The 27853-nt window shown below is 40.6% G+C and overlaps 3 protein-coding genes across 6 annotated transcripts in view; all 3 read left to right on the top strand.

Annotated features, from left to right (window-relative positions):
* Positions 1–142: 142 nt before the first annotated feature.
* Positions 143–14126, top strand: c16h18orf21 (chromosome 16 C18orf21 homolog). The gene is made up of 3 exons (XM_061059530.1): positions 143–431; positions 12477–12667; positions 13010–14126. Exons 1-3 carry the CDS (start codon positions 255–257, stop codon positions 13170–13172), a joined length of 531 nt encoding a protein of 176 aa, XP_060915513.1. The 5' UTR covers positions 143–254; the 3' UTR covers positions 13173–14126.
* Positions 14127–14888: 762 nt separating this feature from the next.
* On the top strand, positions 14889–21726 carry rp9 (RP9 pre-mRNA splicing factor). The gene is made up of 6 exons (XM_061059856.1): positions 14889–15192; positions 15435–15465; positions 15579–15708; positions 18012–18103; positions 18582–18643; positions 20805–21726. Exons 1-6 carry the CDS (start codon positions 15047–15049, stop codon positions 21019–21021), a joined length of 678 nt encoding a protein of 225 aa, XP_060915839.1. The 5' UTR covers positions 14889–15046; the 3' UTR covers positions 21022–21726.
* A 3495-nt stretch (positions 21727–25221) lies between these two features.
* Positions 25222–27853, top strand: part of elmo1 (engulfment and cell motility 1 (ced-12 homolog, C. elegans)) — a 100179-nt gene continuing 97547 nt past the window's right edge. The window contains exon 1 of one of the 4 annotated variants that reach the window (XM_061060319.1): positions 25222–25416. The gene's annotated coding sequence lies outside the window, so the exon portion shown is untranslated. The remainder of the gene's footprint in view (positions 25417–27853) is intronic. The other 3 variants (XM_061060317.1, XM_061060321.1, XM_061060320.1) reach the window with 3 other exon arrangements.

Below are 27853 nucleotides of genomic sequence, written 5' to 3'. Positions count from 1 at the left end.
TCAAAGATATAATTATTTGACTCTTTGCTTCATACGACACCTAGAAAATGGTCGACAAACTTTTTATCCTGACCCTCATCCAGCACTTCACTTGAGTATTTTTGTAATACCTGTATATACAAACAGAAATACGCAGATAACATAAGAACACTGTGCAGGAGAGCACAGCTGATGTGCTGATACATTTTTCAGATAATCTCTCTATCTCCTCAGAACTGAAGCAGAAATCCTCCAGTCTGGTGCAGAGCACCTCCATGTGTCCTCACTGTTACCAGTTGCTGCTTCCAGACCATCAGCGGGTGAGACTGCGGCCAAAGCAGCGCCCATCTGCACGGGTGCAGAGCGTCCTGCGCAGGAAGGCCAGGGGCAAACGACTCAGCATGATGCAGAAAAAACTGCTGCAACGTTTCGAAAAGTCCTGCTCAGTACTGGTGAGAAGACAAAACACCTCATCCCCACAGCCGTGGTTATATATTGTACTGCACTGCAGCAGATTGTCCTCACCTGAACTGTGTCAGCAGAGGTCTTTATAAACTGACTTTAGTCTGATCTTTTGGGCATTTGTTGATAATACTGCTAGATAACTGCTTTGTCACAGTGACTACTTGAATTCAATTTTGTTAAAGAGTTGACCTTTGTCCTTTAAAGGAGGCAAACACGAGAGTGTTTTTGATCAGCAGTGATCAAAAACGTATCACATCATAATCTGTTATAACTTTTCAAAGCCTATATTTTCTCTTAATGCATAGTTTCCAGCTATTGTTGCTTCTTGCATTTATAAAGTCATTTGTATTCATTCTACAGAAAGTGCCGGGTTTCATTATGGTGCTCCACTCATCATTATGGTCTGAACAGTGGTCCCATTAAGCTTAACTGTAAGAGCAGTAATGCTGTAAGAGCAGTAATGCTGCCAGGCAGTGCTTTGTCAACACTCACCCTGTTCCCTCCCACAGCCTTCTGAATTGTTATAGAGCTGCTCTCTGTATCTACTCTTAATGGATAGCAGCAGGCAGGGACAAAATGGAAAGCTTATTTTGGAGAGCAGCCACCCACTCTACTGATAAGCTCATTTAAACAAAGAAGGCAGCGGTGGAGCTCGTGGCAAAAGGGTCATTTGCCCCCCCTGCATCCAAGCGAAGGGATAGGAGAAAAACCCTGAAGAGCCCTTTTGGTGATCTGACTTCAGTCTAATGAAGAGCAGCTCTAGTGGAAATGCTGCCTCATTGAAATACGGTTGGGTCATTTTGTATGCAACGACAAGGCACTCTGAACCCACTCCCCACTTTACATCTGTTGACTCTCAGGGCAGAGAGGAAGACAGAGATGGATAGCTGGATGATGAATAATAAAAGGTAGTGAGAGAGGAGTACAATGCAGGAAAGTGAAACAGAAAAGGGGAAAACGGCAAGAGGCTGGAAGGCAGAGAGATAAGGAAGTTGAACAGGAGAAGTCAAACAATGGACTGCAAGAGAAGAAATTTGCATCTTGAAACAAAACTTTGTATGCAGCAGTGGTTGTGTGCACTTTCCTGTTCTATATATGAGGACAGATCCAGGGTCTGATAGGGAAGTCAGGGGGAGAAAGGGGTTTGATGGAATATTTAAGCAATTGAAGCTGATGTGTAGTAGTCTAAAATATTCCACCCACCGCTTACTCTCCCGCATGATCTGTGTGCTAGCAAGTTGCTAGCTAGCAGCAAGGAAGCAGCTACATTTACAAAATAACTCAGTTAGATTTGTTGGATGGATACAATAACTACTTGGTCAGCTACCACCACAAATAAAATGTAAGTCATTGATAAACAATGTCATACACTGTCAAACTAGCCAGATATAGAATTTGCCTTTGCCATATAGCGTATAACTTTGATAACTACACATCCGTAAAGTAATGCAGCTTCTAGTCTCTTGCTCCACCCTTTTGTCCAAATATGGTAACTACTAGTTCCAGTAGAACCAGTTTGTAAAGACTTTGTTTGGAAACCTGAGGGTTACCCGTTAAACACATAGCAAGGCTCTAAACCCCTACTGCTCTGGGCGCCAGTCTCTGTACAGCTCATAGATGTATGTCAATAGTTTATAAATACACTTTATACTGGCCTAAAGATGAGAATGTGTGCATGACATAGTAGTTTAAAATATTGCTTTCTTTATTGATTTCATGTAAACTTTAAAAACTGCAGATACATTCCCCATAGACTGTAATATTGTTGTTGTGTGTTGTACCCCGAAGCCATGACTGTGCACCTCTCCCCTGACATCTGAGAATGTTGATGCTGGATCGGCACGAGACTTCCTCATTACTGGTTACACCCCGATTCTGTCCTCAGAGGTATTTTTACCCCCTGTTTGACGGTCACTTGCCTGTATTATATTCAAGGTTCAACAGGCATCAGAAGGGTGATAGCGAGGCTATACCCTGTTGAGTGTTGAAGCAGAGAGATAAGGCAAGGAATGCAGTCTGGTTTTCTCTGGCTTCACGTTGATGAACAGAACACAACAACCCTGACAGGGGGAGAGGTTCAGCACAGGAGCCGGAATAAAGAGATTAGCAGCCATCCGCCTCCTCTTGATGAATGAAAGCATGGGGTCATAGTCAGGATAACATGTGCCGTGAAATTGTTTTTTGTTATTCTTTTTTAAATTCATCGTTTTATTTCAGTGTGGCCGGCGTCTTCTTACTGTTAGTCACTTGGCTCCAACAGAAGGAAGTGGAGGATTTATTGGAGCACTAATCAATACAAGCAGCCAAACAAAATGTATAGTCCTATTTGTATTAAGGTTAAGACAGACGTTTATTCAAAACAAGGTGTGAGCTTTTGCAGACGCAGATAGCCATGCATGCTCGTGTTCTCAGCGCTTTTCCAAGTGTCAAAACAATTCTGGGTTTTTTCTCTGGAGGTGTTGTCGGACGCTTTCACCAGAACTTAGTGACATATGTAACGTTGTCTTTCAAACAATTTGCATCTGTTCCCGTATGTGCCATCATGTTTCATCCTCGTGCTTTAGAACACGTTCTATCCTCAGTGAATGAACGTGTTGAATTCAGGGAAATGGACTCCTAACAAGAAGCTGCATATTCACACTCACACACTCATGTTCGAGTGCAGTACTTCTACTTCACGGTGTAAATCCTCCATCAGTTCTCTCCCTTTGGAATGTATGTATGTGCTGCCCTTCATGTTGATTCCAGTGCATGATGTGCTTTCGTCAGCTCTGTGAAGTCGTGTCTCAGGTCTTATAAATCAGCTATGTTTACGCATGCTGAGAGGGTTATCCAGTTATGGATATGGCAATAAGTTGTTAGACTGTCGCCTGCAGGACAGGCAGAGACCCTAAATGGAGCGAAGGATAGTGCAAACTTCCATGTCTTCTTTTCTTTGCTCTCCCTCCTTGAGCCCTATATTTATATCTCCCAGCACGGTTATTTGTTACAAGGAAAGATATTCTGTCCAGGCTCTTCCACCTTTGATTTCGCCTAATAAAAGACGCCCAACCTCACAGCGTAACACCAATTGTGTCTGAGGACACAGGCCAAGATTTTGGCACATTTTTGTTAGAATCTTTTGGAAGGCTACCTTTAGTGTCTGTTTCACGTAAATTCACCAAATAATAACATATCCTAATTAAATGTTTGACCGACTGAGAGCCTCTCTAGTCCATAAAGTTGAATACATCTCTTTATTGTCTATGATTTAAAATGTCTCTCTCGTGGAAATACAGTAGATTCCTTATTGACCAAACACAACAACTGTGAGTGTTTTCTGTTTTCAGCCGGGCGGCTGTGGCTCAGTTGGTAGAGTTGCCGCCTCTCAACCGGAAGGTCGAGGGTTCAATCCCTAGCTGGGCAACATGTCCGATGTGTCCATGGGCAAGACACTTAACCCTGAATTGCTCCCTCTGCTTCGGTGTATGAATGGCATTAGTTACTTCTGATGGATGATACTACAAAGCGATCATCACTACCATCAGTGTGTGAATGGGTGGGTGTGACATGTGGTGTAAAAGCGCTTTGAGTAGTTGGAAGACTAGAAAAGCACTATATAAGCTCAAGTCCATTACCATTTACCATTTTACCGAGACAGTTGAATAGACACGTCGGCTGAATGTTCAGTCACGATGCCATTGTCTGAAAACAACTTTTTTTTGTCATCCAGGATGAATCAGGTCTGAAAAACAAAGTGACAGAACATAAAAGGTTGACAAATCTTCCCCTTTTCCCACCAGAGCCATTTCTCCCTAACGCGAGTCCGGCCTCTCATTGTGATTTATGTCACCGCTTTTTCTTACCCTCCTGACCACCACTCATCTTCTCATCATCTCCTCCCCTATTCTTCTGTTTTTTTTTCTTTCACTTTCTAATCCCTCTTTCATTTCTTCTCTATCAACTCATCAACCTGACAGCACCCTTTGTGCCCCTGCTTTATCCTCATCTCTCCTTTGGTTCCAACATCTGTCTGTCATATTTATCTTTTTTTTCTTTTGGATTTATGTCCCCGGCCTCTTGAGGAGATGACAGGAAACATAAGACAGCCATGTCTGGATGATGCTGTGCCTGTTTACTCCACGAGTACAGGGAGAAAGCTCCACAGAGGGTTGTGACACCTCGTGGGTGAGCAGTGAGTGACAGAATGACAAGAGGGGATTGTGTTTGGGAGGGAATCTGAAACAGCAACAGTAGCGGTGGCCTTGAGGGCTATAGATAAAAAAAACAAAGGGGACCTGTGGGGACTTGGAAACACTCACTCATGTCTCACGTGTATATGAATGTAACAAAGTGCGTACTGGAGTATTTTAAGCATAGTAACACACCCGTACAGTAGCAGCAGCAGCAGTCACAGCAGGTCAATACCAGCCTCAGCAGTGAGGGACAGCCTCTCGAGAAACCTCCCAACACATAGGAAAACTGACATGTCTACAGTTTTTAAACAGTTTTATTGGTTTTAAAATATCCACATTATTTATCCAAAAAAAATCCAAAAAAGAAACGTAAGCATGCTTATTTGTTTCAGGTGGTATATAATCATATGCAGTTTCTTCTTCATACCTTCATGCAACATAAACCCCATAAACAGTGAACCTGATGCTGCATCATAACATTGTGTCATCTCTTAATTATCCCCCGTGCCTTTCTTTAATTCCTCTCCTCACCACTATTAAAAGCCACTCTGGAACTTGGCAAACCCTTGCTGTGGGCTGTGTTGGCACAGGTTGAATCTGCCACTGTTCAGCTTTGAATCCTCTTCAGCATGTATGTGCCTTTATCACTTGTGTAATTGATCTTGTCAGTACATGGGCATGCATCACATTCCTCACGTAGCTGTTATAAAGTCACATGTATGCTATGAGTTATCCTTTATAATGGAGCACAGCAGCTCTATCAACAACTTGAAACTGTGTGTATGCACAGAAACACATTCACATATATAAAGTAAAATACATGCCTGGTTTTAAATATAAAACATTATGCAGCTGGCTGTGGGCGCACACATCTTCATTTCACTTATACATTTAAATAAATGCAAAAAGCGCCCTTTAGCACCCATTTGCATATCAATATTTAGCATGCACCACAGCTTATAGCCAAATATGAAAAAAGGCAAAGAAAATAATAATTTAAACAACTGTGTCACAACTTCAATAACCTTTAACATAGCAAACTGTTTTTATTAAGCTATTACACTAATTAATGATGCTTCACTGTGAAATCTTAATAATGAGCATTTCATTTCAGAGCAATAATCAGTAGCTTACACTGACACAAAAATGTGAAAAGTGCTACCCTCCCGGTTCAAATACTTTGTTGAAAGATAGTTCTAATCGGGGACTTGATGGCTTAGAGGTATTTTAGAAGTTAAACTGCAGACAGTTAAACCTGATCAGACTAACATGCAGATGTTAACTACAGCGTTAGGATGAGACTTAATTTATGACTTGTTTTGTTTTTTTAGTTTAGCCAAAGGAAAGATTTGATTTTGCATTTTAAATGTATGTGCAAAAATAAAGAAGGCCAATAAGCTGCAGACTTTGATCTTCCACAGATTACGTCTGCAGTATTTCAAGAAGTATTTGTTCTCACAGTTTATATTTCATTTGAATAACTTAAAATTTAATTGGTTCCAGAGGTTCATTAAGATTTAAAACCTCATTCATAATTTACTGAAGCACATAACCCCTCAGCACCAAGAATAACTTTTTTTAAAACTCATTAAGCCTGCTGTATAAAACGTTCCTGTTGAGGATACATCATCACATCCTCCAGCCTTTGCTTTGGGTTGTTTGGATTCAGACGTGCTGGAGTGATGTGGCGTGAAATGTGACATTTATGAGCACAAAAAGAGACAGAGAGCAAATAAAGAAACAGATATGACATCTTTCTTAAATGGCAGCCTGCTGCAGCTGTGGCTTCAGATCGTGTATCTCTGTGTATTTAGCGAGCAGCCTGCCTCCAGACAGAGTGACTAAGTGGCTGCCTGCACCATCACAGCTTGGCTCGTATCGATCCCTTGACTGCTCTAGTGCTTTGTGTTGTATTGATGTCTTCTCCAATGACTTTTACACACGGTGCACGCAGATACTTGAGCGTATGACTGCATGCGCACACAGACATTTTTGGAAACTCTGTCACACTATCCAGAAACGTTCTGTCACCCTTTATTCAGTTAAAAGCCTCTTATAGAACCCTAACAGTGTCACTCATCCTGTTACTCGACTCATCTTCCTCCTCTTGGGTGGTATCGTACTGCAGAGGTCAAGTTAATCAACCCGGCCTGACCTGTGGTACCACAGAGGAAGACAGGAAGGGAGGTATTTATGGAGCATGGGCTATTAATAAACCAAGGCTCCATTTGCAAGATTGATTTATGTGTGTCTGAGTGTGTTTGTGTGTCTGCCTGTGTGTGCAATTTCACTATTTAGAATGCATCCTCCCTTCTCCCAGAATCAGTGCAACAAACGGAGAAATCTCATCTATGCCAGGTTTAAGGTTTCTTTAATGGATTCAGCATTTATAAAGATACATACAACACATACCAAAACAAATTCAAGGTTAAAAAGACCTGAAAGATACCTTCAAACTATTTTTTCTTTACATCAAATCATGGCAGAGTCCTTACACTGACACCCCTCAAAGGTTTAAAAGACCATGACATGGTTAAAGTGCATAATCTCATGCTAGCTTTGTTAAGTAATGCTATAGCTGCAGGTACAAAAGTGTTTCTCTAGAGTTTTGTTCTGCCCGTAAGGCGCAACAAACTGACAGCCGGAGTGGAGAAGCTCAGACTCCTCATTTAAGTGGTGAGAACAGTCATGGAGAAAAGAGCTCGCCTACACTGTAGCTGTAAAGAATAAAGGTCTGACAGGTTGGATTGAGACTTGCCTATAAATTCGCTCCCCCATTCGACAATTTGATGAAGAGCTTTTTTGTTTTTAACAGTCAGACCAACACCACAGTACCTGGGAACACACAAAGCTTCAACATCACCCAGCTTTTAGAGTTGCTTATTACATCATCATAGTATTAGCCCCTTGCATGAACACTAACATAGGATACATGTCTTTAAGCTCATAGATTAAAGGGTTAAGGGCTGATTTGCCGGCATTTTGTCAAGCCCTGACTGCTTTAAAGTTTTATCATGCATGCACAGATTGACTCATCTGTTCATTGTAGAGGATTTATGTGGGCTTTTTGCCAGGTAGATTACATGCTTTCTTTATTTTACGAATTAGAGGATTGGAGAACAGCTGTGACATTGGTGTACAGCGTCAAGGTGAAGTGTGACTAACTGTCTGTATGTTAAACAAAACCACGCACGTGTTTAGAGACTGACAACAAGGCTCCTTTATTTTATTTACATGTAATAATTTATTCACTAGTGGTCATTGGGAAATGGCTATTTTTATACAATAAACAAGTTTGAGAGACAGGTTAGTTTTTCACTATATATTTCCTGTTTTTTTTTTAGTTTAGTTTAATCATATTCATCACAAGTCGTGCTTCTTTCTCAAACCATAAGGTGACCCTCAATTTTCAGAAAAGAAATGTAATTTTGTGCAGAAACCCAATCATCCCTCATATCTCCTCCAGCATGCTGTATCTGTGTGTTGATCCCCAAAACACGTCGCCCTCACCATATGCTTTATTGGCCATTGTATTTGTCTGTGTGATGTCAGGGTCAACAGCCCAAGATGAGGAAAGCAAATCTCTCAGTGGCACTGCTTCACGTGTATGCTCTACATGTCTGAGGATTAGCACAAATTAGATGGGTACACGTGATTGGGGGGATTAAATTTCAGGTTATTGTGACTCAACCACGCTCTACAACAGCAGTTGAGTCACTCATAGTAACTGTGTTGTTTTGGAGTGGTCAGTGTCATTTTGTCGACACTTCCTTATTGATAAATGTCTCCACTACTTCTTTTAAAGTCACATATTTTCTCAGGTCAAAGGTTTCTTCTCGTAGAGTCTGTCATGTCAGTGTTTCAGTGTTGGGGAAAGTGGGGCCACTAGTGGTTAACCAGAGGACAAGAGGATGAACAAAATGAGGTCGTTCTGTCTGTAAACATTCATCCACAGCCAGCGGTCTGTCTGTTTCTGTTTCTTTCACACACTGATGAGGTGATTCATTCATTGGATATTAGTGTGAACCCAAAGCATGAAAATCAGGCCGTGAACTCCATGACCACTTCCCTGATCTCTTACAGTTTGTGTTACAGCAGCTCTAATTATAACCGAGGAACAAGAAGTCTTTGTTTGAGTCTTCACAGACGGTGTCTGTTTAGATTTGATGAGGTGATCATGTACTGGAGGACAATGTGTAATGGCAACAAGAATGAAAAAGGTTGTGCTGAATAAAAATGTCAAATGAACAGCAGAAACAGAATCGATATTTTGTCTCCACCACTAATTCACAATATTATTAGGAAAACAGTCATTCTAAAATGGCACTAAAACATAATGAAAAGCTTCACTTTCTGTTTATAATCAAATGAAATCAAAGTAATTTTCTCTTTTAGATGAACATCCTTCTTAGTGAAGATCAAACACTCTTAAATAAGGGTGTCATAGATTGAAAGATCCTTCTACATCAGTAAAGATGAACAAACTTTGTATTCTGTTATGAGGTAGTCTGTGTTTTTAAGTCCTTGTGGGGATGTTCATGACAACTAGAATTATGAATTTAAATATTAATCAGTGTTTCTTTCTGTCTATGTTTGTTCAAAGTCAAGCGGCACTCACTGCAGGCCACCGCTCCATCTGCCCTTCTCTATTGGAAAGTGTTGACAGTAAAGTATCCTTTGCCATGTCTGTGTCATATTTATTATTTTCTTTTGGCCAAAGACTGCGTGTTCCTTAATGATTAATCTTCAGTTTTATAATCCACAGCTTTCTTTACCCTTTAGTGTGTTTAAACACTTTGTTCCAGCTATCTGGAGCATCAACATAACTCATCCTCCGATCCTTGTTAACGGCTTCTTTTAATGCCGTGATTGCAATCACAGTCAGTTCAGGCTTTATTACGTTTATAAGAGTGTCGGTTATTTTAAGTTCAGGAGAGATAATAAACTGGATGAAAAGGCTTTTGCTGTTATGATTTGTTTTCGTTGTGAAGCTATAGAGGCGAGGAGTTTAAAAACAGTACCCAGTTATGTGATCCCTGATAGGAAACAAGAAACTTTACTAAAACAAAATGGTCCTGCCTTATCCGCTGACTAAGTGATTGAAGTCCAGACGGTGGAACTCCTTGTTTTCTTGATTGCAAAATGAATGGCTCAAAACTGTTTTTTCTTTTTTAGTTTATTACATTTTCAAGTACTGGTAAAGAAAAAAAACAAGCTCGTAGCTCATAGATAACATGACACAACAATAGGTGAGAGTAAGCACAAACATGGGAAGAAGGATATTAAAACAGTACAAGAAATATGGACAATAAACAACCTTAGCCCCCCTTCAGTCAAAACAGCTTTTTCATGTCCAATAGGTTTGTTCTTGGGGATCTCTTTAAGGGTGTTGAAAAGTAATTCTGCACAGTGGCCTCTATTTCTGCTTACCTCTTTATTCAACATGAGGAAATAACTGTTAATAACACAGATCAAAACTGGTTTAAAGTCCTTTAATCTTTCGTGAAACATCAGCTTTTAACCGTACCTTCTGTGTTTAGATATTATGTGTTGAAGTTCACACTTCTGATACTTTAAGTTGACTTTAGTAAAACAAGGATGCATCCACATGAGTCCAGTTTGTGTTTGCAGCAGCAGAGTGCTGTCCGTCTGTCCCACAGATTTATCGACCTTTTCCACAGGGCATTGGTCAGTCCTCCTGTGAGGCCACGCCCCTCAGCACAGATGGGTGGGTCTGCTGCAGGGCTTGTATAAAGCTGGACATGCAGGCTGCTGTGTAGTAAACACTCCACACATAGACAGAAAGAGGAACGTGGTACTCGTGGTCCTTTCGAAACCCAACTCTCCAAACCCTCGCCGACAGACACCTGTCAGAATCTGAAATGGCTACGTTCGTGTCGGTGAGTTTTTCCATCTCATCAGCATTTAGGACTGTCAGCACGTCGCGTTAGACTTGCTGAACTCTGCAGCAGTGCTCTGCTCTGGCCGCTTTGAACCTTGTGCAACTCTGGAAGTCTTAATGGGATTTAAATGACTAAAGTCTGGGAGGACTGTAGAGGTAGAATACTTAATCGACACTAAATCACTCTTTTAATGTGTTTTCTGCTGATAGGAAAAGTGTTCTCCAGGGAAAGAAAGTTTAACCAACTCTCCTGTCCGAAAGTTTAAATCTGTTTTAGAGTAACCTTAATCTGCTTAGATCAGATAAACAAGTTGCTCCTTGTAGCTAAGGGCCAGCTATTCAGTGGGATGATGTGATTGTCTCCTGATTATTTCCATTACTTGAGCTGATGGTTTTGTGTTAGTTGTGAATTGATTTAGGTGAAAAACAAGGCAGAAAGTCATTTTTCTCATCTGTTTAATATGAAGCATAGTGTCTTGTGGGGTTTTTTTAAACACTAGAATACACTTCATTAAGTTATTTTTTATTGTTTACCCATGATTTCACAACACCACATGTGCCTCTGACATACATGTTCTACATTTTTTCCAACTCACAGCCTAGAAAAATGCACTTAAACTTTTTAATTGGACACGAGGCAGCTTTGTCTTGAATCATGCAGATCCAATGAAACGGCGGTTGGGTGGTGTTGTAACTCTAGCGAGTGTGCATACTTTGCCTAATATAGGGTGTTGTGTAATCTTTGCCAGTATGACGTTTATAATATGTCACAAAGTAAAGTGTTAACAAAATAACTGAACAACAACAGAATAAACTTGACCTCCCAATAGGCTAACTCAATGTTTCCAACTATTTATTTTCATATTTACAAACATTCAAAGGGAAGATACTCTCAGGGCTCTTTCACAGGGCGAATGGGAGGAGCCTCAGCTGCTAACAAATCATCTGTCACTTATTGGAATGATACTGGACAACTTTGTGAACTTTTCCTCAGCTGTGATACAGGGCAATAGACAGGAGTGCGTCACCCTGGGCATATGGGCATGTCTCATTACAGACCATTTGCTTCTCTCATCTGGGTCTAATACTCCTCTGTGTCCCATGGGTGAATCAATGTGCAGACTTAGTCCAAACAAACTCCTGTGTGCCCCAGAGAACAACTGACAGCTGTGTCTCCACTGTGTTTAAAGTCTGTGTAAAGCAAAAACACAAATCGGCCTCTAAACACTACTATACATGCTATATACAATATATACAATATATTAGGGGAAAAGGTAACTGAAAACTACATTTGACTGAAAAGTGGATTTAGACCTTTAGAAATGTTTTCATCACATTTAAGTTCAGGGTTTTTTTTTTAAGTGAGGGTAGATGGAAGGCTCAATGACATACAGGGGTCCTTATCATAATCCTTACAATAATACAAAAGCACTGAGCACTTAAGCATCTCAGTTTTTCTACCCTGCAAATTTCTAAAAGATGTCTGCAGTTTTGCCTGGTAGCTACGTCTTCAGTCCACAAGTGCATCTTCTGAGGATGATTGAATTTGAAGGTTTTAATCTACAGTTTTTGACAGTCAAGAGAGGCGGGTCTTTGGTCGAGGTGTCTGCACCTGAAACTTTCTTTTAGATACTCAAAGATTTTTTTTCATTACTGAAATGTAGCCTGGTGGTTAATAAGACAGTCTTCTGTTGTATACCAAACTTATAACACATATTTTTTATTGCTTTACCCTGACTTTAATGAAAGATTATAAACCTCCCCCAGCTCAGATTTACATTTTTTGGATGATAGATTGGAAAGAAAGTTTTTAAAAAGCCTTGTAGATAACCTGTCGAATCAAAAATCCACATGCAGATATCTTGTATGCTTTACCTGGAAACCTTTTTATGTATGAGAGAGTTATAGAAGCAGGCCATGCAATATTAATGAATATGTTCCTCTTCTTGTCCCAGATGGCCACCTGCCACACTTGCAACACAACATCCAGACACAGAGGAACGAACAGGGAGTTCATCGCTAACTTCGCCAAGACCCACAGCACACCGGGGAGCACGGGCAAATACAAGACCCCTCAGTCAACCAGCAGAGGCAACATGAACACACCCAAGACTCCCAAAGACAAGACACCCGCTCATACACCAAGGTGAGTTATTTTGAGGTAGCTTCTATTTATATTCCCTGAGCTAAAATTTAAGATGTAACTTTCCTCGACTAAATTTGGGCGGTGTCACAGACATCGAGGAGGATGATGTGTCAGGCATGTTAGCATGAATACGTTTCCATTTATTCAGCATAAAGTGAACTGGGACTCAGGTATTACATGCCTGTATCCATACTCATCTGATAGTGTAGTTGTTGTCAACACTCTTTTAACATTTCTGCCAACCAACAAAATATCATGTAACTCCTCTGTATAATCTAACTCTTCATCTTTCTAAACTTTTATCTTTCTTTTTCCTGCAACCCCAACACTCTCTCCCTCCAGGTCCTCCATCTCCTCCAGCACTTCAGGCTCAGGCTCCTCATCCTCTAAACCGGCTTCTAAACCTAAAAACTGGGTCGTCCAGCGTCTCAGCAAGATACTCCTGCGGGACAACAACCAGGGGGGCAAGAAGGGGGGCTTGAAAGATTTTCTCTCCTCACTTTGAAATGCTCTTAAATACACCTTGTCTTTATGCATTCTTGTAAAAAAAACAAGGGCTCAGACCCGTGTTGTATCCTTTTTTACGCAAAGGGTTAAAGGGGAACTGGAGAAAGTTACTTGGGTTTCCGAGCCGATGTAGGAAGGGTTGCAGTTTGCCCACCAACATGACTATTGCTGGGCTGTTTGGAATGGCACTCCTGGTATCCTGAATGCAACAACTGGGAGCGCCGAGCTGGTAATATCAACTACTGCCTCGTTTATTGAGCCAATGAGAGGAGAGTGCTTCGTTGTGTCTTCTTAAGCACAGGCCTCTTGTATTTTCTAAACTTGGGGGGCTATTTTGAGTTGAATGTTTGAATAAGGAAATTATCCATTTTTTTTATCAAATGGCTAAAACTCAGAAGAAAACCAAACTTTGTTCTGTCATTGTGTTTGTGGCACGAGAGGCTTGTTTACACACCAACATCCTTCTCTACTTAAGTTAAATATGCATTTCTTTACAGTAGGTTTATACAATTGTTCACACTACTTGATGTTAAATTTAGTACTGATTTAACATGACAAGTGGACATGTGCTGTCACCACTTTGGCATTTTGTGTATGTTCATACATTTCTTTTGAAGCTGTGCACTGCCACCTGTGAAGATATTTGTAATTATCAGTTTTTGTTTACATGAATCAGGCACATCTGCCTAAAACCTCACTGACTTAATGTTGTCAAGACTTTACTCTTTTTCATGTTTTCTTTAAATGCTTTTTGTAAGGTTACTCTTTTCATCTTTTTGTTAAGAGCAGGAGTTTAAATATATCAACGGCATTTTGTACTGCTTGAATACTTTAGATTAATCCATTAGCTATTCACTGTACTGTATGTGATTAAATCCTGAAATACCTCACACTTGTTTTCAAAATACACCTTGACTCTTATCAATAAAAACTTCAAAGTCTGTGAAAACAAGCTGTTTATTCTTATATTTTGTTCTTTTTTTATAGTAGGCTGATCAGTCTCTGGAGTGGTTGGCCTACAAACTTAAGTTACTGGACAGACACATGTACCACACGTTGTTAGAGTACTGTACAACACTGAGAATCACAAGTAAAATACAAAACAAGAAAATGTGTCTGCTCGCCCCAAAAGACCTCAGTCTGCAGAGGAAATCAATTCTTTGTTCTGCCTTTCTCCTGATGTATTTGATGTGGTCTTTCCAGGATAACAGATGATCATTTCACCCAAATATTTATAAGATGACACTTGCTACATTTTTTCATAATTAATAACAAATAGGGGCTTTGTCTGCATCAGATGGTAAACCAAATACAATCCCCGCTGTTTTCTTTGTATTTGTCTCTAAACATTATTGTTACTCCACTCAACACGACATTGTACTGATTTTGTGTATCTAACCGATAATCATCTGTGTAAAAATCGAAAAGCACGGCTGAACTCACAACCCTGTTGGGGAACCCCAACAGTAGCAGGTTAGAGGGTTGCTCACAGCATTGCAGATAGTTAAATTACGTCATTAAGTATTAACAAAAGAGGGAATAGAAAGGAGAAGTTTGTTGCTTAAATAGTGGATGGTGTTGGAGAAAACAATTGTGTGACGTGGCTTATTTAACAAACCCGTAATCTGACATGCCAGCTGTAAATCAGTTTGAAGTGCTCATTACTTGTGATACTGCGCATGTCCTGCAGGTGGCGCTGGACTTTAACAAACCAACCCGGCTGCACAGGAAGTGCAGCAGCGACAGAGAAATGCTTGCTAGTTAGCGGCTGGTTAGCTCGTTGAGCGTTGTGTTGAAAATAGTTAACATATTAGCCTTAAATACAACATTATATATGTTTTATCGGCGGCTCAGTTTGTGGATATTAGGACAATGTCGAGCAGAAAGCGAACAAAAGAGAAGGAGGAGCGACGAGAGCACAAGAGACACAAGACATCCAAAGAGGATTTTGAGAAACTCAAAACACACGCGAAAAAACTCAACCAAGAAGTCCAGAAACTTAAACACGTTGAGACATTGTGAGTAATATCAGTCAAATAACCTTTTCTGTTCATGCTATAAACTTGTGCATGAATTATAAATGCAATTTAGCAACTTTTCACTCAAAACAGAAAGTAATCCCCCTCTACCTGACTGAAGTAACATGTGTAAGCAGTTCAAGCTGGATTTACCTGATTATATTTTTATTTAATTGTATTTTAAAGAGATTATTCTGTAATTGTGCAGTTATTAACGCCAGTATTATTTGTCTGTCGTGTAGCTATGAGAAACCTCCACCTGGATACATAAAGGTATGTTACTCACACTTAAAGTAGTGGTATTTTAGGGAGTGCTGACAAGCTTCAAGATAAATGGTTTGCTTTGAACTAGACACGTCTACAAGTGACAGTTGTTGTTTTTACAGGAGCATGAAGACAAACCAGAGGACTGTATCCCTGCTGAACCAGGAAATGAACAGGCCAGGAGCTTCCTGGCCCACGCCCCCACCAGGGGGCTGTGGATGCCTCTGGGAAAGGAGGTGAAGGTGATGCAGTGTGAGTACAGTTACAGCAATTTCAAACTGAGACAGACATATATTCTGCTTCTTACCTTCATATCTGTAGTATGTAATGCCAACTTGATCATTATACACATCTGGGAAGTGAGGATTGAATATCAGAGTTGCTGTTAGTTTTAGTAAATCGTATTGGTCTTTTAACCCTTTTAATAATAATGAATATATAACATTTCTCGATTTTGACACTGGTTATTCCGCCTGAGCCATCTAAATCATCCATTTGTTTAACGTTAAAGCCCCATTACATCACTACATGTCTGGTTGTTTGCAGGACCTGAAAATATATTATCTGCAAAATACTAGTCTTGTAGTCAAGATCACACTAACTGAGACAAAGACATATCCGAGACCAGAGTGGTCCGAGACAAGATCAAGACATTTTGGGATCGAGACCGAGTCATGACCAAGACCAAGACAGTAAATATCACTGAAAAATGCTAAACTTGTGTGCAGGGGGTGTTGCACTCACTTAGACTGTAACACCTTGAAGGTGGCGGCCGTAACCAGGGGATAAAAATCAAACCACAAATGCATTTCCTTCTAATCACAGTAATGACTTGGAAAATAGCCTTTCACTGGTAGTCCTGACCAGTCTTGATTTAGAATCCTAAGTCCGCCCAGTTTGGGGCCGAGACAAGAAAAATGCTTTTGATCACGAGACAAAACCCAGACCTACAAAAAGTGGTACAAGACCGGTCTATTTTGAGTACTACAACACTATGAAATACATTTATGGACTTAAATGTTTTGAATACAGTCTGAGATGTTATATTTTGCACTAGAACTCAAAATCAGTTGGAAGAGTCGTCATCTCTCAACTGGGCAAGACACTTAACCCCAAATTGCTCCTGCTGCTTTGGTGGCGGTGTATGAATGGGATTAGTTACTTCTGATGGATGATACAACATACAACAACAAGTGTTTGAGTAGTCGGAAGACTAGAAAAGCGCTATATGAGGTCCTATAAGTCCATTTACCAATTAGAAAATAATATGCCACACAACCTCTTATAGGACCTCAGTTGCATTTATTTCTCATATATTATTCAATGAGAATAAAACAATCTTGAATAGGCATAACTTGTGCTCATACATCTTTGAGGCTAATAGTTGTGGTTTGATATCAGATGTAGAAGTACAAGCAGCACTGAAGAACTGTTGGTGGGAGTAAACCACCATTATGCATAGGCATGACGAACATGATGGGCTATTGTGTTGTGGAAGACCACCTTCTGTCTCTTTGGTCAAACAAAGACTGTCTTATAACCAGTGACCATTCCTTCATCCCACTCCTCTTCACCCTGCTGCTAGAAGAGACACACACACACACACACACACACACACACACACACACACAGGCCGTGTCACAAGTTAGCATTGGTTTGGCAGACTATGAGCATTCCTTTCTCTGCTTAAACCTTTAAAGTAATGTTTGAATATGTCATCATGTTTGAACGAAAAGAGAGACTTGCAGGGGATGATATGGATATGAAAGTCCAGGCTGAGTAAATGATTTCGCACACAACTACTTAAAGAAGACCAACAGTGGTCTCACTTCACAAAGACACATTATCCATGGTAACTTCAAAGCTGCCACTTCAAGTGTAGGACATTAAAACAGTGTGAATTGTGACACAACATGTTCACTTCTCTTCAGTGAAGCACAAGTGATGATTTGATTTTGATTGAGGAGGTCTGTCGTTCAACAGGAGGCTTTTATTGCAGCACATCTTAACATGAGCAGAGCTGTTTGAGTGAGTGACTCCAAGTAACACAAACAATAGATCTGTTATTGTTCCCCTAAATGAATGTGTTTTTTTGGCCCTGTATGCTTATGTTAAGGTGGGCTGTTGGAGAGGAAAGAAGTGTAAAAACATGGTGGTTAAACAAGTTTAATCAAGGAACAATTTACATGTGTTTAAGTTATATATCATCTATTGACACCCACATTGGATTTGCTGACATCACAATGTGGGCGGCTGTGGCTCAGTTGGTAGAGTCATCGCATTTCAACCGCCCAGATGGTCCGATGTGTCCTTGGGCAAGACACTTAACCCTGCATTGCTCCCGCTGCTTTGGTGGCGGTGTATGACTGGATTAGTGTTGTACTTACTCTCTGATGTACGTCACTTTGGATAAAAGCGTCTACTAAGTGAATTGTAACAATGTCTGCCACGGTAAGATTGCAGAATTGATTCAGGGCCCTGCAGTCGTTATAAATGACATCACAGGCGTTCTCTAAAGCAGATATAAACCCACCCCCTTGATGTTTCGTCTGCAGGTTGGAGGTGTAAACGCTATGGCCACAGGACGGGAGACAAGGAGTGTCCCTTCTTCATCAAAGGCAACCAGAAACTGGAACAGTTCAGGGTGGTGAGTTTGTGAACTGCTTAGACCAAAATGAGCCCACACATAGTTATTTAGACAGGGAGTCGTATAATAGTCTACAGTTAAATAATGTTGGGTTGGGTTGTTAGAGGAGTTATAACACAGACCAGGGCTGAGGTCAACAGACATTTAGTCTACACACTGAGGACCATGTGGGCAGCAGACTTCTTCACACTGCCTGTTACTGTGTGTCTGTAATGGAACAAGACCGACTGCAGGCACATACAGCCTCTGCAGTGATTACCATAAATGCATCTGTATCATATTTTCCTGACTTGTATTGTAACAGGCACGTTTTTCAAAACATGCTGACACTTGAATAAGTAAAATGCTCAGAATGTGTCGAGTTGGGATAATCTGCTCCATCTGATGTGAATAAAATCAACTGCGATCATAAGGAGAGAAGTATTTCTGTCGTTATAGTTTGTAATAAAACATTTTTCTTCCTTTTATTCCCCTTCAGGCTCATGAAGACCCAATGTACGACATCATTCGGGAAAACAAAAGGAATGAAAAAGAAACAAGGTGAATATGATCAGCTTTGAGGCGTGCATGTTTTTTTTCCTTTGCTGTAACTTCCCAAAATAAGAGTCCGATTTCTGTAACTAATGGACTGTGAGGACAGACAAAAGACAGTTTGAGAGTCCACTGTTGTCAGTCAGCGTAGTGGGACAATCTCAGAAGACCTGGAAGTTCTCCCCTGGTTGCTGGCTGGCTCTCTGTGGCGTATTTTTTGCAAATGGTGATCGACACGAGGATGTTTGAATCTGAAGTTTGCTTACTATGAAGGCTCACTCGGGCTGTGTGTGGCGATGCAGAACATCACATACACGCCTTTGTGTGTGATTTTTTTTTAATTCATTATGAAAAGGTTATCTGAAGGCTAGTGGCGCTTTGAAGATTCTGTTCAGTGTCTGTGCTGCATAAGGTTCAATATCGTCTTTAAAAGGAAAGCGTAACAGTGAAACCTCTTCAAGGGAGCTTGATTTTAAATTAAAGAAATAGAAACAAGAAAGTAATTAGAAGGTCTTGCATCATTTTTTTCCATAAACCTTTTTGGCTCTTGAAGGTTCCAGTTTGACAACTTACCTAGTCTGCACTTACAAAACAACCCATTTTGCTTTGCCAAATGTTTTTCCCTCATTCTGCAGTTTTCATTTGTACTCTGCAGATGTGATGATGTTGTTTGTCCTTCTAAAGGATGTTGTTATCTATTATAGATGGGGGTGCCTCCTTGTTCTCCCTGGTTATTACAGCAGTTGGCTTTAGTTTAAAGATGTGACACCTGAAAAAGGTCCATGACTAAATGCCGTCCTTACTGGATGGGATCACAGTTTTTCTTTCAAATGTGCATTTGAGGAAACTGAAATCAGTAAGCCGGAGGTATGAATTTATTTTAGATATTTAGCTGCAAGCCCTATTTTGATGGAGTTCACTGTGAGGACAGGTAGGTGCGCTTCAAGGAGCAGCGTGACATCCCCAGTGTTAGGAGGATCATTCTGCTTGGTGAGATCAAGCCGGCTATAATGAGGCCTGATGGACTCCTCACACGAGCGTGTCGAGGTACTCTCAGGAACACTTTCATGGCTGAATAGTTAACAGATTCTGGGTGTCTTCAGAAGTTGTATATTTTTGTATATCTTCTCTCTCGGTCGCAGCTCACTCCTCACAGGTGAATACTACCTCCCCCCCCCCGACATTTTTCTGACAATTTGTTTAATATTTCTTTCGGCAGTTTGGTGCTTTCTTCATGAATCTGAGATGTGTTAATGTGCAACTAATCCGTCATGAAACTCCTTTAAAGGGACCAGTTTGAGTAGGGCTTCAAATAATTATTACTTTCATTATCTATTAATTTGCACATTCTTCATGACTAACCATTGCTCGGACCTCGACAGGGACTAGGTGAAGAAGAGATACTAATAACTCATATCTTATCATTATTTTCATTTATGTGCCAACTTATTTATTATGTAAATGTCAAAAAGTTTGAAAAAAAACACTCAACACATTTCCTGTCTTTAAATTGTTACCCAATAGTCCAAAACCTGAGGACTCTTCAATTGCCTTTTTAAATGACAAAAACAACAAATCCTCATTTTAAGGAGGCAGGAACTAGAGTTGTAGTATTATTATTATTATTATTTCCGTTTTTGCCTCACAAAAAGGACCAAAACTTTTCATTGATTATGATCGTATCCTGGCTGGTCAAAGTTGTCCATGATTTGCATGTCAATTATAAAAAACAGTTGTGCATTCATTTTTAAATGGTGATATGAATTTGATTTGAAATTAAGCACAAAAGCCTGTTCCAATTTTTGAGACTTTTCTCTAGTCAGAAGACTAGAAAAGCGCTACACAAGCTCAAGTCCATTTACCATTTATGTATCAAAATGTTTAAAAACATAAGGGCCAGCCTTGTAATTAAGTCAGTGTGCTCTGAAAATCCTCCAAAACCTGCAGTTCAGACTGGTACTGAGACACTGCTCGTTAGACTTGAAATAATAAAGACAAATGAGGACTTGGCAGACATCACGATTTGGAAACGCCAGCATTAGGACAAAGACTGCATCTTGCTCGAGGCCACTTCAGTCGCTTGCCAACCCGGACATCCATCAGTTTGTCATTCCGCCATGTGCTTTACTTTAATCCCAGCTCCTATTCTCCTCTCCTTCCTGCTCTCCAGGATCCAGCAGCTGCAGCAGCTACTTCAGGACACCACCTCCTCTGATTCTGACAGCTCCTCCTCTTCTTCCTCCTCCTCCTCCTCGTCCTCCTCTGACCACCATCGCAGCAAGAAAAGGAAGAAGAGGAAGGACAGAAAGAAGAAAGAGAAAAAGAAGAGGAAAAGTAAACGAAAGCACAAGTCATCCAAAACCAGCGACTGCTCGGACTCAGACTGAGTGTTTGGAACGTTCTGGTATCTGTTCTTGTACACTACGTGATCAAAGCGTAGGAGCAGACAGGGAATGAAGGAGAACTTACACAGCAGTGATGTGTGTTCTGCAGAGTAAAGAGTGCACTCTAAAGACGTTTTAAGGCTTTTTCTCTGCAGGTTGAAACCCTCAAACTGTAAATCCAGCGTGCATGACTTCTCCCCGGGCTGACGGCTCGCATTAACATCCTCTCCGTTAGCCACACAGTACAGGGTCATATGGAAAGACTGCTTAAGTAAGTGTGTGTGCCACGGTGCATATGTGTGTCAAAAAGCATTAGTTGCATGGGTAATGAATCTCTAGCAATATGAAATGAGCCTGCTGCTGTAAGAGATAATGTTCTGTAATACGAAAGCATGTCAGCTAATACTGTTAGTTATTAAGAGATTGTATTTCCCACCACATTTTCATTTTTTTTACCCCCGCTGCATTTAGATACTTTGATTGTAGAGTGTGTTAAACGCAGAACGGTGGAGTACAGTTAGACTTTGTTTTCCACACAAGCCTGAATGTTTGAATGCACGTGACTGTACGTAAATATTTGGAATTATTTGAGGTTGGAATATGCTTATTTGCTCTGAAGAAAAACAACCCACAGAGGATGGGGAAAGAATGTAAATGAATGTGTTCCCTCATTTTGAGAATAAAGATGGCTCTTTTCTCCCCTGTTTACCCAGCTTCAGGCTGCAAAAATGTTGATGCCATTAATCTTTGTGTTGATTTAGCACCAGCAGGGTTTTTTTTCTTCATGTGGATAACAGCTTAATCTTTCACACACTGAATTCTGATCATTAAAAAATGATAGCACAGTCCCGGGCTGACCTTCCTCATGTCATCCTCCCAGAAGTCTGACAAGACTTCAGAGTGTTTCTCGAAAAATCATTCACAGTCTGTAACTTGGACAACGCAGTGTGATCCTCTCTCACTGTGCTAAGAAACCAGCAACATTCTGTCAAATCAGGCAGCACAGAACAGATCCACTGTAGCTTCTTCTTGCCCTTTAGGCCGCATATGAGGATGTCTGGTGCTTTTCTCCTTCACTGCCTGCACCATTTGAGCAGGAATCCCTGCGGAAATGTACCACAAATATTCCCTGTTCCTAATGACCCTGATAGAGACACAATTACAGCAGACCTACAGGTAAAAGGCAAACTAGATTTTCATTTAGATTTGTGTCTGAGACTTTCTGAGTAGCTTGAATGCTGCAGGGAGTGAATGTGTTTATGTGACAACTCCATCAAAGAGTGACAAAAAAACACAGCCACGACAACGTTTTATAGGCTGATTAGGGGCTTATTTATCCACATTTTATTTCCTTTCTCTGCAGATTTGACCAATAATAATTCAGCTTGACTTTTTTTTTTAAACTGCCCCATGTTGTGTTTTCTGTCTCTTGAGTAGAACAATGAATCTCCCAGATGAGATTCAGTCACAGGCTGCTCAGAGGGAGGCTGTGCCACGTGGAGGGAATATGGTCAGCAGAGAGTTTTTTTTAATTGAAGCACTCCGTCTTGTTGGGCAGGGGACGGGTCAGATCAAGTGCCAGGCCGAAGTTGCTGTGCAGATTGTGTTAGAGGAGGAACATATGTTCAGAAAACGAGATGAATCCATCTTTATGAACAAGCCAAGAGTTACACAACCAGGTAAGAGTGACAAACTGAAGCCTGAGTATAAAAGACAGCAGTCTAAAGATTACCTTGTGAGAGTGACTCTGCACTTTATTGGCTGCAGAGCCACATTTTACTGCAATATGAGTCTGCACTTTTACTCTTAAACCATACGGGCTGGCTTAGAACCAATCCACCGCTTCTTTGCTGTCTCAGATAAAAAAAGCTTAACTCTTCTAAGAGCCCTCTGTTGGAGTCATGACCGCTCTTAAGCTGATAAGAGAGACAAGAGAAAGCTACTGTGAGTAACTTTTTTTACTGGTTTGAAAACAGACTGGAAATGATTACTGACACCTCTATGATCTATAAAAGCAAACAAGACCATGATTAACAAGACTGATAATGTTTTCATGATTCTTTTGAATGCCTGTAACACCTGCCTTGGTAGGTGTCAGACGAAGTGGATTACAGCACACTGCAGAAACAGCCTTTGTTTACATTTTCTGCAGGAAAGAATCTCCATGAGTGATATGATTGACAGTTAAACCAGCGCAGGATGCAAATTTTCTTTGGTTTAAAATAAAAACTAAAACACTGCTTATGCATGTTCAGAAAAGGACCTGCAAAGAGACAGGTACTACCACTTTGTCTACAGGAGGTGCTTAAGTTGATGTCAACTGGTAGTTTGTCACAGGAGCTTTATAGGATACAGATATGAGAACAAACGGGAAAGTTTTGTTTGACCATCTTCATTTTTTTGGTAATTCATGCACAATATCAGCTACATTAAATCTCAAAATATCAGAGCCCAGTAGTTGACTAAAGTTTGTACATTATCAAAATGACGTTTTAAGCAGATTCCTCAAATCACTTCTACCCTGATACTCTTGATACTGTACCACACTGAGTCCAATAACATGAATGCTTTCTGTTATTTGTGGGTCAGACCTCCATATCCTCTGTCTGTGCTCAAATGACCAGTTTAAGAAAGGACACAATCTGTCATTTACATTTGTTTTTTTTAATGCTGGGATTTCTGTAAGGGTGTGTCATTCCAGATTATTTACCAGAACAGAGACAGAGAGAGCTTCTACTTTAATCCTTCTCCTGCTGCTCCTGCTGAGCGGAGACAAGGACGAGCTGCAGGACTGTCTGCTCTATACACTCCTCTCTCTCTTTTTTTTACAACACATATACACACTCTGGGTTTAATATTAAAAGGCCATATGTAATCAAGACACTATTAAAGAGAAGTGGCCTCATGTACCCACTAAACTGTGCTGTAGATCTTTACTCTGTCCTGTGTAATTAAGTCCAATAAAACTTTAGCACTGTGTTGTATAGAGCCACTGCAGAGCTTTATCAAAATAATTCCCAACATAAGGTAACAGAAGGTCATAACCCCACCCTCCAAACAGTCCTGTGTGTGTGTGTGTGTGTGTGTGTGTGTGTGTGTGTGTGTGTGTGTGTGTGTGTGTGTGTGTGTGTGTGTGTGTGTGTGTGTGTGTGTGTGTGTGTGTGTGTGTGTGTGAGTGTGTGGAGACCAGAGAGTGTTCAATACACTATGAATTATTGAGTGCATTGTTCCTGTTTGTGTTCCCCTCCTGGCTGCAATATTGGAGGCAGTCCAGTTATGTATTTGTGCCACCAAACATGGAGGGAGAAAATAAATCCTCAAATGTTTGATTGTTTATTCAGATATGATTTATTTCCAATCCCCTAAATTTACTTCCCTGCATCTGTTGAGACAGTGTAGGCAACACTGCTGGCCACTAGGGGAGCTGGAACAATTAAATACATGGTACCACGAAAGACAACAAAAACATTATTTGAAAGAAATAAGCATTTGCAAGTTTTCATACTTATCCCCCAAGGTCTGCCTGTATTCAAAAAATATTGAGTCTCTGCACACTATTGTCTTAGAAATGTAAATAGTTTAAAGAGAAAATAGGATACAAGCGAAATTGTCAATTTTGCCAATATTCATTTTCCAAACCAATGCAATTATTCTTTTTTTTAAATCCCATTTATGTAGGCTACCTCATGAATTGTACTTTTTTCAAAGGGGCTTTATCTATTCTATAACAAGAGGGCAAATATAGCTTAAAACAATAATAGCATAAACATGTAAAACACCTTTGTCCTCATATTCTACCACAAGGTGTTAGTGTGCGTCTTCTTGATGTGCATTCATGTTGCACATAAGGGGCTGAGTGACAGCATGCGCACACCTGTTTTTGATTGGAGGAAACGTTAATTTATGATTGACTGTAAAATATGTCCCATACTTATTGAAAGCTGATAAAAGCAGACCAACAAAGTGAAATGCTCTAAGACACAAATACAAGGTCATTTTTTTTTTTTTCAAGGACTTTTTTTTCATTATTTAAATTAAATACTTAATTCTGTTTCCTAAAAGCTTGTTAACAAACTATAGATGTGCGTGTCATTAATTCAACGTAATGTAATATCACTTATGAATCAGTGCCTCTGCTCTCTTGCAGCCTTCAGTCTGTGAGTCTGGCATCACCGCGCCAGCCAGCAGACGGCAGAAGAAAAGAGGAAGTGGAAACATCAGCACTATCTCTCCGGCAGAGGGGAGAGAGAGCGAGAGAAAACACCACTCACACAAACACTCACACACTCAACACACACACACACACACACACACACACACACACACACACACACACACACACACACACAAACTCCGGCTATCAGTGCTTTGGTGGAAGAAGTGTCCTCGCTTCGTCAGGTTTGTCAAATCTTTCTCTTTTCCTGCAGATCTGTCAGCGCTGAGCTGTGTTTGAGCTTTTTGCCGTTTTGGGCTAACTGTTGACGGTGTTAGCAGTCGTTTGTGTGTTTTGTATTTGTAGCAATATAACACTGTGTCACCTCTTGTCTTGATGTCTCTGTGTATATGTCTCCATGTCTGTCTTTACTTTTGGCCTTAGCGGCTTTGGGCGCTGTTCTTTATTGACATGCATGTCTGATAACAGCACCGCAGCTCACTCCGCTCTTCACAAACACATACAGAGACATACAGAAATCAAACAGCGAGTGAATTCATTCTTTTTTTCTTTTCTTTTTTTAAATGTCTGCTTTGGAAACAAGTGCGTTTTCAAGCTGCAAGTTGTGTGTTTGCAGCAGTGTAGAAGAAGGAGGAGAAGCAGGAGCAGAAGAAGCGGAGGTTGCTGCTGCTTCCCCGGCTTGTTTGCTCAGTGCATGCTGCTCGCTTGATGCAAAAAGTGGTGCGTTTATAGAAACCTCCCTTTTTTAGCCCAACACTGCTAATTAAAGGGCTGCTTTAACCGTGTGCGGTGTGTAACTGCAGCCCAGCATGCTGGCCACACCGAGGGCTCGTGATTAGAGAGGAGAGAGGAAGGAAACTCGACAGTGGATTCAATGTTTTAGCTCTGGACTCTTCATAAACAGGATGAGGATCTATGTTTCACCATGTATTGTAATCTGATGGTTTGAACTCTGTTTCTTTCAAACCCTTAAATCAGGGAATGCAAAAGTTCTCATCTGACCCCTAATTCATGTCTGATCATTTGCAAAACTTTTATGACCATTCAAAATCATTCAGGGAGCACTTACGACAACCAGCTGATGTTGCACAAGTGATGAGTTGGACCGTACCAAGAAAGTCGTTTCCTCTTGGATTTAAAGAAGACTCACTATGTTTATGCTTTGTTGTCCAGATGATGCTGCACCAACCCTCAAAATGTCCCTGTAACCCCTGACTGTCCTCAAGTGTATGACCATTGAATTGGACAACATTAGACTAGGAGGCTGCCTTCTCAGAGGTTATGCTTTAATTTGAACAGAATCTTGGAAATCAGTCATTTAAGGGGGAACTGGTAGGATACGTAAGATGCTCAACGTATTTATGAAAGAAGATTGACTAGCCTCTTGTTTTCAAATGTGAAGCCAATGCCAAAGTACCGTTTAGAGTAACTAACCAGGTATGCTTGGCGTGGCTATAGCCAAATTGCATATGGATTGCATTGCAAACTCAATTATTAAAAAAAGGAAGTCCTCAAAAACTACGAGTGGCCATCACAGCTAAATCCACTTCTGCACCTTTGGTGCCACAGTTGTCCATACAGGGCCCTTGTTTGTCCATAGACCCAACTTTGAGAACCATTGCTCCATCACTCAGAAATCTGTAATAGACCCCCAACATAATAAAGACTTGTGTACATCAGTGTACTTCTTGTGATGAAAGATACAACAGAAAACTCAAAGTACTTGGTCTTTTTCGATTCTCTGATTTTTTGAAATTTTCAAAATCCAAAACAAAAAATGCCAACCAGAATTTACATTTTTAGACACTTAAAATCCATAATTACCCCTTTACCTTTTCTGAAGATTATTTCCTTTTTAATATAGATGGAAATAACAGGAGCAAAATGTACTGTTTCATACATGTGCTCTCTCCTCCTTACATCAGGAACGCCTCCTCCTTGTCCCTCTGCCCCCTCCAGACGGACTGGGATACAGTGAGAGCCCATTTACATGCCTTGTTACCCACCAAAGACATCTCTGTTGTGATGGAGTCGCTCACATGCCAGCATTGTTGTGTCATCTCAACAATAAATGCAGACACACACAGCCTAGATAGAGAGACACTGGGACATGATCAGCCCTGTCTCCAGCACAGACATACCGGCTGTTTTCAAGGGCTTGTTGATCAGGGATGTAAGGGGGTGGCAATTTGTTTTCAAGAGCTATTATGGGAGTATCATCCAAAAGGAAAGTTAGAGGGGTCTGTCTGTGTTTCCTTTGTTGTGGACGTCTGGGTGGAAATACAGTTATTTGATGGGAAATCAGACTTTCTATCAGGCCGGCCTACTTGAACTGAGAGATTCTGTGTTTCAGGATTGTGAGGTTTTGGCCCAATCGTTCGCCCTGTCTGTGGTCGACGGTTGGTTTGAGATTGATGTTTGGTTTTGGATCCAGGTCTGGCACAGCCTTTAGCAGTCAAGGAAAGAAATTTTGAACTCCTTCCTTTGACACAAACCACTAAGTAAAGCTCCCGTTTAAATGGTATGTGGAGTTTAGTGAGGCCGGTAGCCTTCCAGTTAAGAATTAAAGTGTGCCAAAGGCCTTGTATTCCAGATTCATGGCCACCTGAGGGACCTATATGTCAAAAAGAAAGCACACACACAAGCAAAAACGCATTTTAT

The sequence above is a fragment of the Labrus mixtus genome, chromosome 16 (genome assembly GCF_963584025.1).
Source record: "Labrus mixtus chromosome 16, fLabMix1.1, whole genome shotgun sequence".
In the NCBI taxonomy this organism is placed as follows: Eukaryota; Metazoa; Chordata; class Actinopteri; order Labriformes; family Labridae; genus Labrus; species Labrus mixtus.
This window is presented reverse-complemented; position numbering and strand designations above follow the sequence as displayed.

What these genes read in the sequence shown, in the direction of transcription:
- c16h18orf21 (XM_061059530.1), top strand. Translation starts at nt 255, where the DNA reads ATGTGTCCTCACTGTTACCAGTTGCTGCTTCCAGACCATCAGCGGGTG. An exon ending in AAAAGTCCTGCTCAGTACTG is followed by an intron (nt 432 to 12,476) that starts GTGAGAAGACAA and finishes TTCTTGTCCCAG; the next exon opens with ATGGCCACCTGCCACACTTG. An exon ending in ACACCCGCTCATACACCAAG is followed by an intron (nt 12,668 to 13,009) that starts GTGAGTTATTTT and finishes CTCTCCCTCCAG; the next exon opens with GTCCTCCATCTCCTCCAGCA.
- rp9 (XM_061059856.1), top strand. Translation starts at nt 15,047, where the DNA reads ATGTCGAGCAGAAAGCGAACAAAAGAGAAGGAGGAGCGACGAGAGCAC. An exon ending in CTTAAACACGTTGAGACATT is followed by an intron (nt 15,193 to 15,434) that starts GTGAGTAATATC and finishes TCTGTCGTGTAG; the next exon opens with CTATGAGAAACCTCCACCTG. An exon ending in AGGAATGAAAAAGAAACAAG is followed by an intron (nt 18,644 to 20,804) that starts GTGAATATGATC and finishes CCTGCTCTCCAG; the next exon opens with GATCCAGCAGCTGCAGCAGC.